At 45.0% G+C, this 19,781-nt stretch overlaps 1 protein-coding gene across 1 annotated transcript in view; it reads right to left on the bottom strand.

Annotated features, from left to right (window-relative positions):
- Positions 1-19,781, bottom strand: part of LOC126530302 (uncharacterized) — a 99,441-nt gene that overhangs the window by 35,483 nt on the left and 44,177 nt on the right. Inside the window, exons 11-15 of the mRNA XM_050177621.3 lie at positions 15,575-15,639; positions 11,835-12,233; positions 9,953-10,082; positions 3,582-3,692; positions 2,198-2,296 (exon numbers count right to left, since the gene is read on the bottom strand). Coding sequence (XP_050033578.2) covers positions 2,198-2,296; positions 3,582-3,692; positions 9,953-10,082; positions 11,835-12,233; positions 15,575-15,639 — 804 coding nt within the window. The remainder of the gene's footprint in view (positions 1-2,197; positions 2,297-3,581; positions 3,693-9,952; positions 10,083-11,834; positions 12,234-15,574; positions 15,640-19,781) is intronic.

A 19,781-nucleotide genomic window follows, 5' to 3' on the forward strand; every position in this document is an offset into this window, starting at 1 on the left:
GTAGGTTAATTTCGCATTTGAATATGAAATTTTGTGCGTAGGTGGGAGTCTGCATCTAGGTGGGAACCTGGACACAGACTACCACTCACCTTAACTGGCATTGCTTATTGTGGCGGAATGTCACTTGAAAGAAAGCACAGCTGGTATAAGCTCCGCCAGGCTCATAGGCTAGGGTGCAACATAATCCCTTTGCCACATGGTGGATTCATCTGTGCAAAGACTTTCTCCTTTGAATGTGAAATTAGCGTCGTCATCATCATCATCATCATCATCATCATCATCATCATCATCACCAGCCTATTCATGTCCACTGCAGGACGAAGGCCTCTCCCTGCGATCTCCAATTACCCCTGTCCTGCGCCAACCGATTCCAACTAGCGCCCACGAATTTCGTAATTTCATCGCTCAACCTAGTCTTCTGCCGTCCTCGACTGCGTTTCCCTTCTCTTGGTATCCATTCTGTAACCCTAATGGTCCAACGGTTATCTAACCGGCGCATTACATGACCTGCCCAGCTCCATTTTTTTCTCTTGATGTCAATTAGAATATCGTCTATACCTTGTCGGGCCCTTAGGCCCTCTCTGTAGCGCGCACGGGGGAAGCCTTTGAAACGCGCGCCACAACGGCACTCGTCGCATGGAGCATGCGCACCGATCGCGTTATCGTAAGAACTCGTGCGGGGACTGCCGGGAAGGGAGCTGCGCGATAAGAAGGCAGCGAAGACGGCACTCGGGGCTTTTTGCGGGGCGCGGGCCTGGGGAGGCGCTGGTGGGGCGTGGCCCGTCTAGGTTTCTGTCCAAGCGTGCTACAGAGCAGGGGGAAAAGCGTCTTTGTATTGTGTCTGCATGAAAGAGTGCTCTTGTTGTTCGCTTTTGGGACTATCTGCGCGCCTGGTTCGGTGCTTGCTTGCTTTCTGCGCTTTATGCATTCTGTTATCGCCCGAAAGATTGTGTTGGTTGATGGTTTGTAGCGGCCGTTCTTTCGTCGCTCCCTTTGGCTTGTATATTTTGTTGCTTCGCTGTTTTGCTGCTTGCTTCTTTGCTTTTGCTGCTTTTTGCTGCTTTGCTTATTTACTGCTTGCTTCTTTGCCTTGTTCTTTTCTGCTATTGGCCGCGAGGCTGCGGTAATTTTGAGTGTTACATTCTATCGTAAATTAAAGCGGTTCTTGTTCCTTGCGCCTTTCGTCCTTTGTCGTGCTGGTCGCAGCTCGCGGACCCCCTGAGCGAAGGCGAGGGGCCTTCAACCTGTTTGCTCCCTCATACAAACCGCTCTCTTTCTGTCTCTTAATGTTATGCCTAGCAATCTTCGTTCCATCGCTCTTTGCGCGGTCCTTAACTTGTTCTCAAGCTTCTTTGTCAGTCTCCAAGTCTCTGCCCCGTATGCCAGCACTGGTAAAATTCAGTGATTGCACACCTTCCCTTTAGCATACTGAGAGTCAAACTTGCATGACGAAACATTCGCGGCGCAAACTTTTTGGGCCTTTTGCAAAAATGTCTGGACAATCAGTGGTATGAAAAATTGAATCGATTTTGCCCTGTGCTGTGCTTCACTGATGTACGATTTAGTGGAAATACCGTGCTGGTCGAACCACGAGGGCATCTGGCTATGTTGTCATGCAGCTCAATGTGTGTCACATTCTTTACTGCACTGCAGATATGCGCGCACGACCTCCGACTGCCTACATGTGAGCTTTAGTCATTCAGTTCAGTGTCCAGTACGCACAAAAACAAATTTTGTGAGGACGTTCACGCTAATTTCCGGCGCTTTGCCCTCGGTCCTAATCTCGGCTTCCAGCAGCCAGTCTAGCCCAATGATCTCGCACCCAATCACCGATGCTGTTTATTGGTCCGAACATATCGATGACCACCTTGCAGTGACAGCCTGTTGCCTACCAACAAGTCGGCTGGCAACAAATTTTTGTCACGGCCGTACGATGCAGGTAGGCCTAACCAGCACCGCTTTGTACGTATCCAGCAGCGAGAGTTGCTGTTTGGTGCAGAGTTGACCACAATCTTAGCAGTGGCATCACATTCTAGCCACAGCAAACACCTACACAACACTAGACATTATTCGTAGTAAAAGAAGAAAAAACGAGAGCAAGAACTGGTGTAAACCAGTGCCCTCTACTTAAGAACAAGACACCCTTGCACAGGCAGTGGCCATGAAAAAAATAGTAGATAAACCCCAAAAAACTTACCTTTTTGTATTTGTGAGGAAACGTGTTTCGCTCAATAGTGTTCTGCGAAGCCCCACGGTTCACTACCATGCGACGATGCTCGAACAACCTCATGGTTTCCTGCAGATACCAAGAAGCACTAAAGCATGAGTAACACCGTACGCGAACATTAATCACTTTAACTCTTCTAACCTGCTGTTGCGATTTCACAACCTACTGAATAATCCTGAGCTCATAGATTCAAGCAGGATGCTTAAGCAAGAAAAATCCTAATTTCTATGCAGTGTGTGGTCATCCAGAAAAAACTCTGTGTGTCACCATCTCAGACTCGGAAACAATGCTAGAAGACTTACAGAGGACTTCCGCTAATCCTACTCAGCTTACTTCAAATTTGATTCTGCCAGAGGGCACTAGGAAATGACATCTTTCTAGGGACTCATACCTACAATCGTTTAGGTTGTGAAAAAGGCACAAGACAGCACCTTGGCCTCCGTTGGTGTGGACGCACACGCATACATTGCACATTGCAGTTACCAGGTCTGTAGGAACTGCAGTAATACCTCAGAGGACTTCGCAAATAACCGTTGGGTTACAGACAAGTTCTCAGAGACATTGCTGCAAATTCGTCCCTGTTGATTCTAACGAAAAGGAATGCAGTCACCAATTAAGTGCAGCACACACACGTACAAAGGGGGGAAAAAACCTTCAGACTCATTCAATGGTGCATTCGCACCCCATCCCTGCTAGCCTCCTGGTTAGCTCATCTTGTTATAGCGACTGGCCCCAAATGGCAGCAGACAAACTTTGCTTGAGCTGCAGACCTTTCTCACTGAGGAATGTGCATGGTTCTCTCTCTCTCTCTCTGTTTTGTAGCCTCTACAAGCTGTTATAACTTGCTGCTTCACTAGTTGACTGTTAGCTGAACACATATCAGCACAATACAAGACAGCAGATGGAGAAAAATACGGCTGTTCTATCCTTTTCGACATTCATTGGTTTTTATTGCACTAACATTATTGCATCATATTCTTGCTTATTTGTGGATGTTGACAATCTCTTACACAACCCCCCCCCCCCTCCCCAACACAGTGCACAAAGCCATTTCACAATAATTCTGGGCTGTAACCCAACAGCATGCACGTGCACGCGCGCACGCACGCACACACACGCACGCACGCACACGCACACACACACGCACACACGCGTACACACGCGCGCACACGCGCACACACACACACACACACACACACACACACACACACACACACAAGCACTTTGTTTCTTGTGCCCTTCGCCTGTGGCCCGAAAGACCAAAGCAAGCTCTTTCACCAGCCACTGAGCTTGTGCTAAGCCACTTCACAACAAACTTAGCCGAAGTTACTTGGACAAAAATATGCACTCTCACCTGAACATGCCTTGAGAGCAGCGGCATGTAATGGGGCAGCGAGACGTACTGAGGAATATCAGACAGCGCCGAAATGGCATACAGGTCTGGGAACCTCTGAGAGACAGCAGCCTGCACAGAGAAGGAAAAATGCAGATTAGTCACAAACACATTCACCCTGCTTAGGACACATTTTTCAGTGTTTAGACCGAGATTCAAACAGTCTGCACAGCAGTTTGTGCCAATAACCTCACCTACAATCACAGCACTGGCTATCACAAGAAAAAAAGAGAAGAACCCAGTCGTGCCAGTTTCAGATTGGAAATGGTCTCCTGGCAATGTGGGTTGGTGCTCTAAGTTTTTTGCACCAGCCCACAGGGGTGTGCGAATAGCAATTCTTTTAAGGCAAAATTGAATACGAATCGAATACAGCTGGTGCTTGTTACAGTGGACTATAGCAATCCAGTGAAGCTCCATTACATCTGAAGAGCGTACTATCCGAAATTTGGGCTGCAGCCTATTGTCAAATGGTGGAACTTCACACATACCACTGTCTAACCCAAAGCAATTGCAAAAATGATGAAAGCATTGACAATAAAATAAATAAGTACGATGGCGGGGAGCCAGCCGGCCTGCTCCCTGAAGTGCCGGCCGCCCAGTACGAGCACTTCGCTTCCACCAGGGACACAAACATCTGCTCTACTTTGTTTTTCAAATTAATTAATTAATTAATTATGGGGTTTTACGTGACAAAACCACTTTTTGATTATGAGGCACGCCGTAGTGGAGGACTCCGGAAATTTCGACCACCTGGGGATCTTTAACGTGCACCTAAATCTAAGTACACAGGTGTTTTCGCATTTCGCCTCCATCGAAATGCGGCCGCCGTGTACTTTGTTTTTCAAACAACACAGTGGCCGGTAGAATAAACTGATGCATTAATTTATCTTTTGCATAAAGCAACAGCAGCTGTCAAACCTGTAGCACAAACAAAAGCTATAGCACGTGTGGCACGAGGCAAGTTAAACTGGTTCTTTTTTAAATTGATGCAATGAGAAATGAAACATTCTCGAAACGATGCATTTTGTGACCGTCCACAGTTGTTCTTGAAGTGCCACAAGCTGTGGCTTTGAAGTGGAGCTGGTTAGGCCTACCGGCAGCCTCAGAACTTGCTCAGCACTAGACCGACAACGGTGTATGGCGGTGACCTGCTTGGAGGGTCGGCAAAAAAATTCTCCATTAGTCGGTGAGGCATTACGAGGCATGCTATGTGGGTAACTTGCTCCTGGTGTGTTCATTCGTTATGTGTGCAATTATACTTTGTTTACAGGCAGGTGCTTGGAAACCGGGGACACTGCCGCTTGCGCACGTGTCTCATTTTGCAAGACACGAGAACTGACAGAATCTAGCCTAGCAATCAATCAATAGATTACTGAAAGTTTTTCACTCGCTTCACTTTTTTTTTACTATTGGGCACAATTGGGTTTGCTTGCGGGCGGCTCACATGGCATACCTCGCTTTCGCTATGGCCAGGTGCCCCTGGGGCAGTATTCTCTAACAATCGACTTCATTTTCCATTCTTCTGACCCTTCGTCTTTGGATCGGACGAGGCTTGAGACCGCCGCACCACCGTCTGGTGAGATCGGGCCCTCAGCGCGATACAAGATAAAAGTGGTAAATGAAATGTAGCGTTTCCACATTTTGGGCCCAGGGGAGGTATTCTGTAAGAGTCCACCTTGTGGACACGTCCATTTCGTCTGCTCTTGAAGCTGTTTGGCTGGGGTCGGCTGCACGTGCGCAGCAGCCAGGCGCCACAGCCAATCAGCACTTCAGCAGCAGACGAAATGGTCATATCCACAAGGTGGACTCTTACAGAATACCTCCCCAGGTGTGTCAAGCACATTTAAAACATAACAATAAGGTGGATGAATTTTATTACATTTGTAAAAAATTAATTATGCTAGTTTATCTATGTATTCAACAAAAATTTCCACCAGAAACCATCTCGTGATGAATGCTGACGTTACTGCCACTAGAACTGAAGCAATGTAGTGACAGCTTGTTGCAACTGCTGAAACACGGCATGGATGGGGCTTGTACTGCAGCGGGGGGCCTCTCTCGTGCTTCCCTCTCGGGACACGCTGCGCTATTTAGGGGCACCACCACAAACTTCACGTGTGGCACATATGTGAATGTATACTGAGACAAGACTGTATGAATATACATGGCGTGGGTAAGATTCCAACCGGCACCAAAAAATGTTTAAAGGAATTTTTTTTTTTTTGTCATTAAAGAGCGTCACATACCCAACGGTGCAAGTTGGCGTCAAAGAGGTTCATTGAAGAGTGGGACACAATCGGCGACCCGAGTTGGTCCGACGGTTGGTTTCGAACCTGGTTCCCTCGGCACAGCAGCCAGATGCGCTACCCATTACACCGTGGACTACCCCCACAGTGACCCAAGTTGGCGTGAAAGAGGTTAGATGCAGAGAGACAGACATACCGCAAACTGGACGAACTTCCCAAAGAATGCTAACTGCATTGAAAAACCATGTATGAAACTGCACACATTAAAAAAAAAGAAGTGTCACTTTATTGTCACATAAAAAAATTATGCAGATCACATAAACATCTTAGAATCCATGTGAAGCTAAGCTTTCGTGAAACGGTTATTCAAATGCTATATGTTCTGAGGAATCTTCCATTGTTCCCAATGTTCCAATGTTCCGAATGTTCCCCCATTGCATTCCTGCATCCTTGGCGTAAAGGAACCTGGCTATTGTTCTTAAATTTCATCGCCTGCATGGTCGTGTAGCGGTTCTGCGGGCCGCAAGGCAGTCTTCTTATCTCCATGTTTACATTTGTACACCCCAGTGGGCATATATTGCAGTAAATGGCAACAGTGAATATAACGGAGTCGCAGATATAAAGAAAAAAATTTCAGCGCACCTTCAACTTCATTATAATGAGGTTCGAGTGTATCAAGTAATGTTACAAATGAGGCATACCGATATTTAATTCAAAGAGACGTTCATATCACATTCAAAAATCGTCCCAAGCAATATCCACTGCTAAATGCCATGTCTGAACAAAATTTGACTGGAAATGATTGCAATGTAGCTGGTAAAGTATGATTCCCTGTGTAACACAGCATGCTCCATTACAGTGGAACCCCGTTGATATATTCCTCTCACTGTTGTATTTTCCTGGTTGCTACGTCACGTTTCTGCAGTTCCGACCCCTCCCATGTACACTAAAACCTAGCTAATTCGACCCTCATTAATTAGGAAAATTGGATAATTCAGACTTGTTCTCTGGTCCCGGCCGGCCTGTATGCTTTATTTAGGGGCATCAAACTCTCGTCAATTCAGACACATTTTGGCAGTTAATTTGGACAACCCTCGGAATGCAGCTAGTGAAGGTGTGCCGCCGCAAGTGTGCGATGCGGTAGAACAAAAGCGGTGCCAGCATCCAACCGAAACGAAGAGGCGAAGTCTGCATCATGATAGACGTCAGCAGAAACCATGCGAGAACAATGGGAACGAACATTTCATTCCCACTCGTGCCTTTATAGCTTATATTTGCATTTACCACCACGCATAACACTGCACTGGTCGCTTGCCTTTAGAGCTGTGTGGTCACCATCCAATATTGCTTCAATAGCAACCACTGTTTCGTCTGCAATGGTTGTGGCAAGCAGTAGTTTAGTCTAGACTCCGTGCAATGCACATGTAATGCCAAAGATGGTGGAAACTGCCGAGGATTAGAAGCGATTTCCCTGCGGCCTGCATGCTGGCATCAAACCCACCGGCTACATCGCAGTGCTATTGCCAAACAGCTCATCGGTAAAATGATAATCGCAATGGGCGTGCGGTAATGAAAAGCATGTCTCGGACAAAGGCGCGAGTCGTGAGACACAGCTGCACTGTGAAGCAAGTCACGAGGCCTTTGCCACTGAGAACGCTAATCATTCATGAGATATTGAGAATTTCAGTTTCTGCACTGCTGTTGTGCCAAAAAGAAACATGATTTGCTGATTCATTCAGTAATTAAATGTGCGATGTAGTAAGCACATGTTTGTTATCTTCACAGCCTCTGTAATTCTACATTCGGTTAATTTGGACACCTTTTTGGTCTCATGAGATCCGAATTAACAAGGTTTTACTATGCTCATGTTCTTATGTATGTTGCCACTCCGTAGTGTTCCCACATCTTACGCTGCACTTAAATGTGGCAGTCACGTAAATTTAGCTGTGCAGAAGGAAATTCGCTCTCGCACATTGTAACAGGTGACCGGTATGTTGCAACAAGCGACTGAGATTGCACAAACCAAATGTTGCACAAGCGTCGGGAGAAAACGTCCACAGTGCTTTTTTGCGAAGCACCTAAAACAAGTGTGCATCGACTAAAATCTACCGGGAACCACGCACACTGGGCCATTGAGTGCAGGGCTACATTTATTTTGGGGCCTTAGTCAGCTTTGCCGCTATAGGGCCGTGTTATGATGTGAAGCGTATCAAGAATGGAAAGGGGCCGCTGTCACAAAAAATGTTACGTGTCCCTTAATTACATACGCGCACGCTCTGTCCTCAGTCACGATATGAGCACCAAAACATCTAATAACTGTACTGGCAGCCATTCAAAGCTGTTTCTGACATTGCTGTGGTGATCTGTGCCCTTCCTCACTGTTACATTTCCCGGCTGTTACATTTTTTTTTCCATGGTTTCTTCAGAAAAATCAGAGGACACCTATGCGCTTCTTATGAGATGTGAATGCGAAAGCATCAATGTCCACTTGAACGCTGCTGAGTGGACCTTCGAGTTATGAACTCCTCACGGGCAAGCGAGCACATTAAGACATTTGGCACAGTTTGATTTGGTCTTAGTGAGGCGCAGTTAGAATGCAGGTGAGAGCTTGCGCGAACAAGGAAGGCGCGGATAACACAGGCTTCTGAGAGCGAGAGTGACGTGACGTCGCGGCGATGCCCTCTCCCCTCTCGCAACACATGGTGCGCAACTGTGGCAGCAGGTGTTCCCTTTCGCCTGCTCGGCTCCGTCCAGCCGCGCTAGTGACATGGCAATGAAGTCGATGGGAATTTAGGTGACGTTTTGCTGCTGCAGACGCAGACTTTTTCATTCGGTGGGCCATTTGACACTTTCGCACCAAAACATATCAACGGGGTTCTATTGTGTTTTAACTTATTATTTATGGGCACTATTACTGAATTGTTGCTTCTGTGCCGTGTTTGATCGAGCAGAGCGGACTATGTACAGTATTCGAAAAATATTGGACTTTGCAAATAGTGACCATTCAGTGCGAGTACAGAATTTAATCAGATGATAATCAATTTGCAATTGGAGAGTTCTGAACATTCGCACACCCCTACCGGCACATGACAAGCCCTACACCAACAAAGACCAAGTAGCACAATAATACACGGTCTTTTCATGCTGCAAGCCTTCACAATGCATGCCTAAACTAGCCACCTCCAAGAAATATATTTTCCTTTTTCTTTACCTTTTTTCTTTCCTACTACTGCTACTGCTCCTTCAAGATAGAAAAATTATTTATTTACTGTGTTTTCTAGAAAGGCTCGGCAGAAATAATCAACTTTACGCCAAATCAAGAATTATTTTGAAAGGTACCTTTTGCCGAGTAAGATGGTGCATGGCTCAAGAAAGTGCATACGCACAAAAGGCACAAAGAAGCATTGGAGAGATGAAGTAAATATTACAAGCACCACAGCTTGAATAATTTTTCTATTACCTGGTGAAGAGAATGCACATGTGTCCACCGAATATTTAACTGACCGATTGACTGGTTGAATTTGGTGCGTACTTACAAAGTTACATTAGCAAATAGCAGATCATCATCATCATCAGCCTATTTTATGTCCACTGCAGGACGAAGGCCTCTCCTTGCAATTTCCAATTACCCCTGTCCTGCACCAACCGATTCCACCCAGCACCCGCAAATTTCCTAATTTCATAGCAGATACTAAGTGCCTTTGTGAAGCCGTACGTTCATGTTTGCAGCAGAGTGGTATCGCGCCACCATCTAGCATGCGCTTGGATAAGAATGGCTGTTGCCTCCGAGATATGGGGCAGGTTTATTGAGGCTTTGAGGCTTATTCCACATTTTCTCTTTCAGAAAGCACACAAAATGCATTAGAGAAGATGACATGAACAAGTACAGGTTCTAAGCCTAAATTGCTACTACAAACAAAATTTTGAGTGACATCTCTGAGGCACATATGACACGTGAGGCTTCAGACAAGAGGTTTCAAGGACCAGTGCAAACATTAAGCATAACTTGCAGTAAAACATGACGTGGGCACAGTTGAACAGTAAATGACGTGCTAGCATACTGAAACAAGAAATCGGAGCACTAACCACACTAGGTGGCAGGGCCAAGGTAAGGGGCGAGAAGGAGTGGATCTGTGGTGGTGTCGGCGGGTGGTGGTAGTGGTGCTGGTGGATGTGGTGATGCAGATGAGCATGGCCCCCGCTTGCCTCTCCAACACTGAAATGGAAAGGAACAAGTGAAGACCCACCACAAGAGCACTCACAGAATCAACTATCCTTGGTATTGTATTCAAAAAGTGAAACTAAGTTACCAAATTGTATTGATGAAATATTGCTCAAAGGACCCTTTTCATCCCATTTGACAGGATATGGGTATACTACAGGAGGAAACAGAGGCCAATGAATGCTACCTACACAGCGAGCGCCTTACCAACTTCCAATGCATAACTGAAATTTCCAATGGAGCCTGGTGAGGTGCCCTTTAAAGGAATGCTAGAGAGGAATATTAGGTTAAGCTGTACTAGTAAACTACACTTAAGGAATACTAGAACCATAAGTCTTACCATTAGTGAAGTCTCGGGAAACCTTAACGACCCAAAAATGAAAGACAGGCTCGCAGTTTCCCTAACAAGCTTCCCGTCCCAGCATGGGATATAGGTGACGTCTACTCATGACTAATAGTATAGAGTCAAAGCTCGACATAAAAAAGCTGTACTTGCAGCAAAAAACTTTGTTAAATCTCGAATTTCATTATTTCAACGTTGTTTTTAAAGTTTCAGCAGTAAAAACAGCTTCACAATTTCCCAGAGCATTCCTGGTTAGCAAGCGCTTTTAAACAAATTGCAAGACGACTGGGCCCCAATAGCGCTGTTATGAGTTCCAGCGTGTGCAGTGCAGATCACGTCAAGATCAACACATCAATGTGGCATCAAGATCGGTGGGCGCTGCATTACACGGTACCGTAAACCTTGCATGCCATTAGCTTACTGCGCCGAGTGCCTGCAGCCATCATCAGGAGGCGGCCACAAAATAAACACAAAAGTGTAAGAAGATACAGATATTCGTTATGAGCAACAAAAAAAAAGTCGCACTTTCACCAGAAAGGTCAAGCATTGACAGTGTTAGCAAAGAGACAAACTGCATGGAGTAAGTTTCTTAGTTTTACCAATGCCACCAGCACTCAAGCAAACATGAACAGATCTCGCTCGGTGGCCACGAACTTGCTCTCACAACACGAGCAAACGCATCACACCACATCTCGGGAACTGGAGATTTCTTGACTGCCACGCCAATGCGCGGGAACGCAATGCGCATCACAGCAACAAACCGTCTCAGCTAGCGCCTTTGCACTTGCGGCAGATAACCTCCAAGACGCAGCAGACCTGTGTGATAGGGGAGATGGCACATAGGTGTGCTTTCCTGCCCCCCACCCCTAGCGCATGCTTAATCACATTACCCCTCTGTGCCCCATCAAACTTGCGCAGGTGGAATCGTCAACTCTCGTGTTTCTCCGATCGCTGCGAGCTGCCGCAAGCCCCATGGCCTCCGCAAGTTGTTTACCAACGTAAGAATGGCACAGTGGTGTTTCCTGCCTACAGCGGTGCGGTGTGCGCACTTTGGAAAGCTTTTATCAGGCAGAAGAACCATTGAAATAACTTCACTTTCAGGCGACATTTTATTGTTTTTTGCTACATTTACTAGCTATACATGCTCCAAATACATGCTTGAAATGGCCATGAACTTCGTTACACTGAAATTGCATCGACAAATTACTCCACTATATTGCGAAAACAAAATACATGGTTTTCAATGGAACTAAAATCAAAAAACGAAAATAGTTCCGTTACATCAGGAATTTCTTTAAATTGAGGTCTGACTGTATACATAAACTAAGATTACGTTGTATTCTGATAACCGAGTGTCATTCTTTGGTATCTCTTTAGAAGGCGATACATAGATGGCAGCTTACCCAGTGGGGGATGCGAAGACCTCCTCGGCCTGAACACTGGGGTCCAGCACAACCGCCTCGCTGGCCACCTGTACCGGGGGTGGACTCAGTGTCGCCTGGCATCCCCCGCTGCTCTCCGCAGACGAGGAAGAGGCCGCCCCCCGGCCGCCGTGTCCCTCGGGGACAGCCTGGGGAGCCACCGCCGTATCCCTCGTGCCCTGTGCCACCAGGAGTGCCCCCCGCTCTGCACTGGTGCACACGTACAGGCTCTCGGGCGGCGCCGATGGTGCCACGGCGGGAATAGGAGGGGCGGCGACAGCAGCTGCAGCTGCAGCAACGGCGGCGGCAGCGCCTGCCGCCAGCCCTGCAGCTGCCCGCTGGGCTTCCATCATGCGTTGCAGGGCTAGCGCCTCTTGCTGCCTGCGAGGTCAGCGCGAGAGGATGTCAAGACTTCCGTTCTCTTCGCTCACTGGCACGTGCGTGCAAAGGTGTGCGTGTGCAAAAATACGTCCATGTTAATGGCCAAGTGCAATAAAATTTTGGGCCATGTAAAAACTCTATATTCAGATAGCGTACATAGAGAGCTGCCTTAGTGCCAAATTTTATGCTCGAAGAATGGGGGAATGCGTAACAATGGCTTGGAAAAGCGGGCATTTTTGGTACCGTAACCGGAAAAAGAAGTAATGCCGCCATTACGACTCCGCTGATTCGCGGTGACATTCATCAAGAGAATGCACATAGTGACCTTGAAGATGGATAGACTGTTCTCAGCACTCTGAATTCAAATAGATTATTGAGTACCGAATCAAACTAACAGACAATGAAGCCTATAGAGGAAAGCACAGGAGAAATTACAACCATGTTTTCTACATTAAAACGTAGAAGTAATAATGAAAAAGGAAATGAAAGTGGAAGAAGAAAACAATCTGCCACCGCTGGGAGGAAGCGCCAACAAAATGCAGCCACTATGGCTGCAATCAAACCCGCGACCCTGAGTTCGGCAGCACCACGCCATAGCCCTAGTGGCGGCGATTATGGAATGCCAAGTGTAGAACGTCCTGTCAACCACAGATGTCACGTAGTAGTACATGAATTTAGTCGCAGAAAACTGGCCACTGCATCACATGCAGGTCGTGTAGGCAGCTCCTACTGGTGTCAAGATAGGTCTTTTCCTCTGCTTTCATTTCACCTTTCATTATAATTTTCAACCTGCAACTAAAAAAACAGTAAATTTCCCATATGGTTCTCCGACTGTGTACTAGGTTCATTCGGTTAGCACCCTGAAGGCTCATTAAGGCGGGATGAGGGTCATGAAAACTTTTGTTTATTTTTCAACATATGTTGTTTAAATTTTTTGTGCAGATATATTGTAGAATGCCAATTTCAAATATATATTTAGATTTCAAATATATCACTTGGAAGAAAAGATATGACAGAATACGGTAGTCCTCATTAGGTCATTTCTTACGGGTCTTTGTAGTAATTCTTCATGAAAACAAAGTGTTTTTAGAATATTTAAGAATATGCAGACATTTCCAAAGGCCCACTGCACATCCTAAAGCTAAGCAAATACAACTAAAGTAATTGTGATTATCTCAAGTAAATACTAAAGTTGGGAAGAAAAAACAATATGGCAGTAATTAGCCTACATTTGATTTAATTAAAAATCTATCACATTTAAGCAAAAATGGAAAGCTTTAGGGTGTAGCTGTGATCTTACCAAAAAAATTGTACCTAGTTCTCTGAAATCAGTTGATGCAAGCATTTTCAAAACTTCCGTAAGGCAAAAGCGCTTGACGAAGAAAAGAAAGTTGAGAAAATTGCATTTAAAGTTTTACAGCCACTACCTCTTGTCTACTGAACATTAGGAAAACCTTTAGGCTCTAGCATGTTGCCCAGGTGTTACTGAGCATAAGAACACTGAATTTACTGAAATCGATTCAAGAAAACATTATCAAGCCTGTGATAAGGCAAAGGCACTTGACAAAAAAACACATCCAGAAAGTCTTTCAAGTTTTCAATTTCAAGCATCACCGCTTAAACGAGACACCAGCCTCATGATTAGTTGGTTTTGTATTCATGCAATGCTCTTGAAACATGAAACTTTCAGGACACATCTAATCTTGTGTGCTGCTTACAAATATGCAATTAAGCTTTTTCTGAGGTCAATAAAAAGAGTTGTTACAATTTTTCTTGTGTTAAAAATTTAGCATATGACTTGCAAAAGATGTACAGCAACAGCATAGCTAAAAGTAAGCAAGCATGTTCCTGGATGTTCAAATACTGTAAGTTAGCATTTGAATGTATGTGTCTGTACTTTAGCCAATGTTATGAAATTCTAAAGTTGCATGCAGCTTTACAAATGTGAATTCTTGCTGGTGATTTCTACAGGATTTCAAAATATTTGACTGTCTTAAGACACGATATCATAGTTTCTGCGCACTCTCTGACTCACCTGCATTCAGGGGAAAAAACAATGATAATAGAATGAGTAGAAGGGCCACAGTGCTGGTCCCAACATCTGAGACTTTAAAAAAGCTATACTTGAGAAAAACCGAAAAACTAGAAAAAAAAGCAGGAAAAATATAAGATTCAAGCTTCAAAACTGGGAAATAATAATTACAATATAATTAAAAACTCAAAATTCTTTCGCTGATGCAGACGTTAGCGCACATATAGGCTCCCAATAGAATCTGGAATGCACCAGCAAGAACCCGCGTATGCGCGAGAGGCACGGGAATAGGCATCAGTGGCCTCCAAACTAAACCTACACGCAGGGACAGTGGGCAATGGTTAGCTTCGCTGCTGCGTTATTGCCGATGCGGTATGAGACTGCGCGACGCAGTGATTTATCTCTGGTGTGATCTTGTCGGCTTGTCTGAGCCTTGGGATAACTTTCTTGCCTTAGGAAGCAGAGACTGCTTGCGCGTCGCTTTTCGTGGTCGCATGTTCGGTTTCAAACTTTTTTTTTTAAGAGGGTCGATTTTACGCTTATGTTCGTAATACGATAAACAAAGAAACGTCGTATCAGTGATTTTCAAAGCAACCCACTGCCAGGCCTAGCAGACAAGCTCGTCTGCTAGGCCTAGTTGCCATAGCAACAGCCAATCAGAAGGCACCGTTCAGCGCGTTGGCGCACTGAGCCAATAGGAAGGCCGCGTGCATTGCGAGCTTCGTCAAACCAGTGCCTGATTGTTTTACATTTGTACTTTTTCCATGCGGCCATTGTCGGCGAGGATGCGGGGAACTGAAAGGCAGAACTTTTTTCAAACAATACCAAGATGGCAGCACTCAGTGGCGGGAATGATGAGAAACAGCTCCGTGAACATTGGTGTTTCTGCGCGATTTTGGGGTCGTTTCTCGCCATCCACGCTGACAAAATCATTTCCTTTTTTTTTTGCGGACACTTAGGGTGCATTTCGGGCCAAATTGTTTTGATACGGTGTAGATTAGGCATTACAGATGCCAAAACAAGTAGTTCTGAAAAACCTTCTTTTTTTTTTAATTTTCGGTTTTTAAGACCCCCGTCTCCCCTTAAATGTGCGAAGGCCAGGAAGCTTAAAAACCCTCAAGCTGGCTGAGTGAGTGAAAAAAGCCTTATGGGTGATACGTGCTTTACTGCACAAAGCAGGAAAACCCCAGCGAACAGAGTCAAATGCGTAACACTGGTAGTGTAGCACTGTCGTGCGACACGCTTTGAATTTATCCCGTGGACAGGCAGAGAGACATACGGAGATAAAGGAGAATGCCGTGACCCTCACCTTTGCATGTACAGGGTGTGCTGGTACATGCACCGCCTCTGCATCTCTTGCATTCTCTGCTGACTCTGAAAGAAGCCACAACAATGCCAGGCAATGCTTGAAGATAAACGTACAAAAACAAAAGGAAGCGGTGCTCAATTAAATATGCTTTACCAATTAAATCAGACTTCGTTGATGTGGATTTCCCGAGAGCAGAAGAAAGTGTTGCCACTGTTGCGAACGTTGCAACAGTGTTGCAAAAAAAAAAAAAAAAAAAACCCATGCTCGAAAAAGGTCCTAGAATAAGTATACCTGTTTATCCCATAAACCACGGAATTTCAGTATGATGAGTATAGCAGCACCTACAATCCCTTAGTCAAATTATGGACCATTGGTATACGTGTAAAGGTCACACAATTTGATCCCACAGCAATGTGTGTGACAAAAATAATAGTTCACATTATGATGACTTGCACAGTTTATAATAAGCCCTTATAATTAAGAGAGCAGCTAAATTGCTATATAAGCATAACAAAAGTGATGCTTTTATTTTATTTTTTACTTTTTATAGAAATTAGTCACTGACTCAAAGCCCATGCATAATTCTATGGGCTGCAGCATGATATCAATTTATAAAGAAAAATAAAACTGCCTCTTTGCCAGCACTTTTAGAGTAAGTAAAATTACGTTTTGGAGCAGTTTGGAGCAGGCCAATCGGAACTTTGGTGGAATAATGGAGTATGAAATATGGCAGTACACTTCGAAACCACGATGAAACAAAATAAACCAACACGAGCACTCTACTGCAACTGTCTTAAGCAACGTCCTAAGCTGAATTTTGCAGCTGATTACCCTGGTACTGAAACCGTCTAGTGCTTGCAAATCTTGGTAATAATGCCTGCAGATATTTAATTAGTGGTAGGAATAAAAAAAACCATGCATTCATTCTGCAATAGCGAGTTCGAAATTTTGAAAAATATCCCAAGATAATTTTTTTATAAATACATTTTTCTTTAATGTCCCGACAGTGTGGGTGAAAAGTGCCTGGAAATGCGCTTCACAAACAGACCGTACAGAGAAGCCATAACTATGAACTGCGGTGGTTTATTGAAAGCCATTTCTACATAATAGACCAGGGCAATTCCAAAGCACCTAATGCTTAACTTTCCTGTATAATGTGAAACTATTCCAATCCGTTTTTATTCCAAATCCATCGTTAGCCCTTCGCGATAGGTCAAAATGGCTCGGGCCTCACCTACATGGGCATAAAAACAGAATGGAATAGTTTTACATTATACCGGCCTTGGAGAGAGACACCCACCCGCTGAACCCACTGCAGCGGGTGCCTCCCCAATAAAAAGCTTTACAGTTGCTGACTGATTTGCCGGACTACAAAAATTCGGACATGCTCGATTATTCGGTCTGCTTCGCAGCACCACCATTCTCCCCATAGACCATAATGTATAACAACTGCCGAAAGTTCGAATACCTTGCAACCTCTCGTCTGATTTTTCGGACACTCCTTGAGCCAACTCAATCGAGAGCACCATGCATCGACTGACCGGTGCATCGGTGCATGGTTCGACTAGTTGAACACCATTTTTGTTTTGAACGGAGCCTTCTTGCTGCCCCGCGAAGTGGCACTACTGCAAATCCCCGCTCATCATCATCGTTTCTGCCTGGTTCAATAGAATGGCTCTACAGCAGTTCCGGTTCCAGCTTAGTAAGCCATGTCAAGACAATCCAGCAGCTGGTTTGTTTCTTCGCGCACGACGCTGCGAGTACGCCACGTTTTTCGTTTGTGTGACGGGTGTCGGCACGGCGGTGTTTGCTTTGTGTGCTGTGTCGAGGTTCCGATGATCCAACGCGGCATACGGAAACTTCGCGTCAAGTGTCTAATGGCGTGGACAGTGCCTGCGCAGACTGTGCTGGGGAATGCCGGCAAGCGGGTGCCGGGAGGCCTACAATTTGTCGCCTTCCGATGTGCTCCCCACTGACGCGAAAAATGTTCTGCTGAGACCTGCGCAGTGGTTAAATTGAGATTCCGGACACCGTCTCATTTGACAGTTTCACAGGTGCTGACACTGCTGTACTGATATGCGCAGAACTCGACGACGGCGAGATCATTCGTCAGGTTTCTGCTGCACCGCTGGACGATTACTCCAAGTCCGAAGATGACCCACCAAGTGCTATGCTGCCGTCGCATGCGGAGCGTGTACAGGCAGTGACTGTGCTTTCAGCCGCCTATAGTGACCGTACGACCCTCTTCGAGATTCAGGCTTGTCTGATTGCGCGTAAACAGAACAGCGTGCAACGGCGCATTCACAATTTCTTCAAGCCTACTGCCAAGCCCGAATACGTGCGTGGAAATAAAGGATTTCATTTTTTTTTTTTCTTAATCTGCTTTTTCGGACACCTGTTTATTCGGACATTTCCGCAGTCCCCGTGAGGTCCGAATAAACGGTAGGCGACTCTACATTAAAGGACGCAAGTCGCTTGCGTCCCCTCATTTAACACCCTCTATCATCTACCGCATCTACTTGCATAACGATCGCACTTTCTTGTCAAAAAGATTGCCGCAAATTCAGGAGTGCTACTATTACGCGGGTTAAATTTCCCATGAAAAGAAAAAATTTTTTTCATCCCGCATTTACTGCACGATGACAACAGGTCAACAAACGGGCGACTGCTGCTATAACAGTGCGGAACACCAAAACAAAAATGGCGGCCGGTGGAGCACACCGAACGAGATTTTCTTTTTTCTTTTCTCGAGTATATTATGCGCACTGAAACAGTTTCTTCCGTATCAGTAATGAATAATATTGTTAATATAAGCAAGTCTGTGGCGATAACGCAACCATGTCCACTTTGAGGGGACTGAAACAGAGATGGGTGTGCTTAGCTGCCAGTGACATAGAAACGCACGGCGGGTACGCTGCAGAAACTGCATTTGTCTTCACTACTATCCTAATAAAGCATGTTTCTGCTAAGGGTGGGCAAATAGCTGTGTTACAAGCGTCGGCGTATGAATAGAGTACACTTCTAACGTATCAGTGTAAACGTGGCTACTATTGTTGCCGCTCGCGATTTGTTGCGTGCGCACAAGTGCAGACAAGAGGAATCGAAAGGTGCCTTTTTTGTTGTTGTTGACCACAATCACTATAAAGCCTACAAATAAGAAAGCCAAGGCATGTTTGCTTGTAGCCTTTTTTTTTTTTTTCCATGAGAGTGCGGAAAGTGATGAAAGGAATAAGATGGGGCATCTGCTTAAAAATGTTTGGTGCGTGCAGACCGCTTGGTATACAGGGTGTCTACCAAGTTGGCATTTCCGTATTCCCCCGAGTTTTCCAGGTTTTCCCTGAGTGCCTTTGGAAAATTCCCTGATTGACACAGAACTTTGTTTTATGGTACGACCGCCCGACAGCTTGTCGCTCGATGCTGTCACTTCCTAGTAAGCAGCTAAAAAACAAAGAAAACAACTTAATCCAGTTTGAATAGCAAGGAGTAGTGTTTATTTTATTCAAAAAGAAATCAGAAGGGAGAGATTAGCAAAATGCACATTGAATAAAATATCTTCGAAAAAAAATGGTAAAACCCATTGCAAATCGAGTCGAACATTTTCAAATACGAAAGAAAAGGAGATGCATACAGAAACAAATATTTTCGAGCATCCCCTTCAGTCACGAATTATGATCGACTGTCTATACATGTGTGTTTGAAACATAAATGGTGATTGAGACTCCACTGAAAGTAAATCAGGACGGTATAATGACTCTTTCAGCATTTTATTATGAGACATAATTATAGAGTAACTAGATATTTAAATATTGTAAAGTCGGTTGTGCCACATTTTTTCATAAAAAGCATGAAATCCCCCGCTCGAATTACATGCAGAAGTTATTCATTGGCCTCAAACATTTCAAGAAAAAAAAATGTTCCGAGGTTGCTACTGACATGCCCCATGTCAAACGTCACGTAAAACCCGGTAATGCCTTCACCAAAGCGGTACTCTGTAATGATACATATCCCTCAGAAGTAAAATGAAAGTAATTTAGATTATCAGAATGTTTAATTTACCCTATGCATTTTAATGTTTGTGTTCTATTCCTCGCTATCACTGCACAGAAATGTCAAAAATAGGTCTCATCCACAAATGTGGATGCTGTGACTGAAGGGCATATGAGCTATTTCTGTCAACTGATAGCAAGCTCATTGGTATGAGGCCTGA

This window comes from Dermacentor andersoni, chromosome 5, assembly GCF_023375885.2.
Source record: "Dermacentor andersoni chromosome 5, qqDerAnde1_hic_scaffold, whole genome shotgun sequence".
Classification (NCBI taxonomy): Eukaryota; Metazoa; Arthropoda; class Arachnida; order Ixodida; family Ixodidae; genus Dermacentor; species Dermacentor andersoni.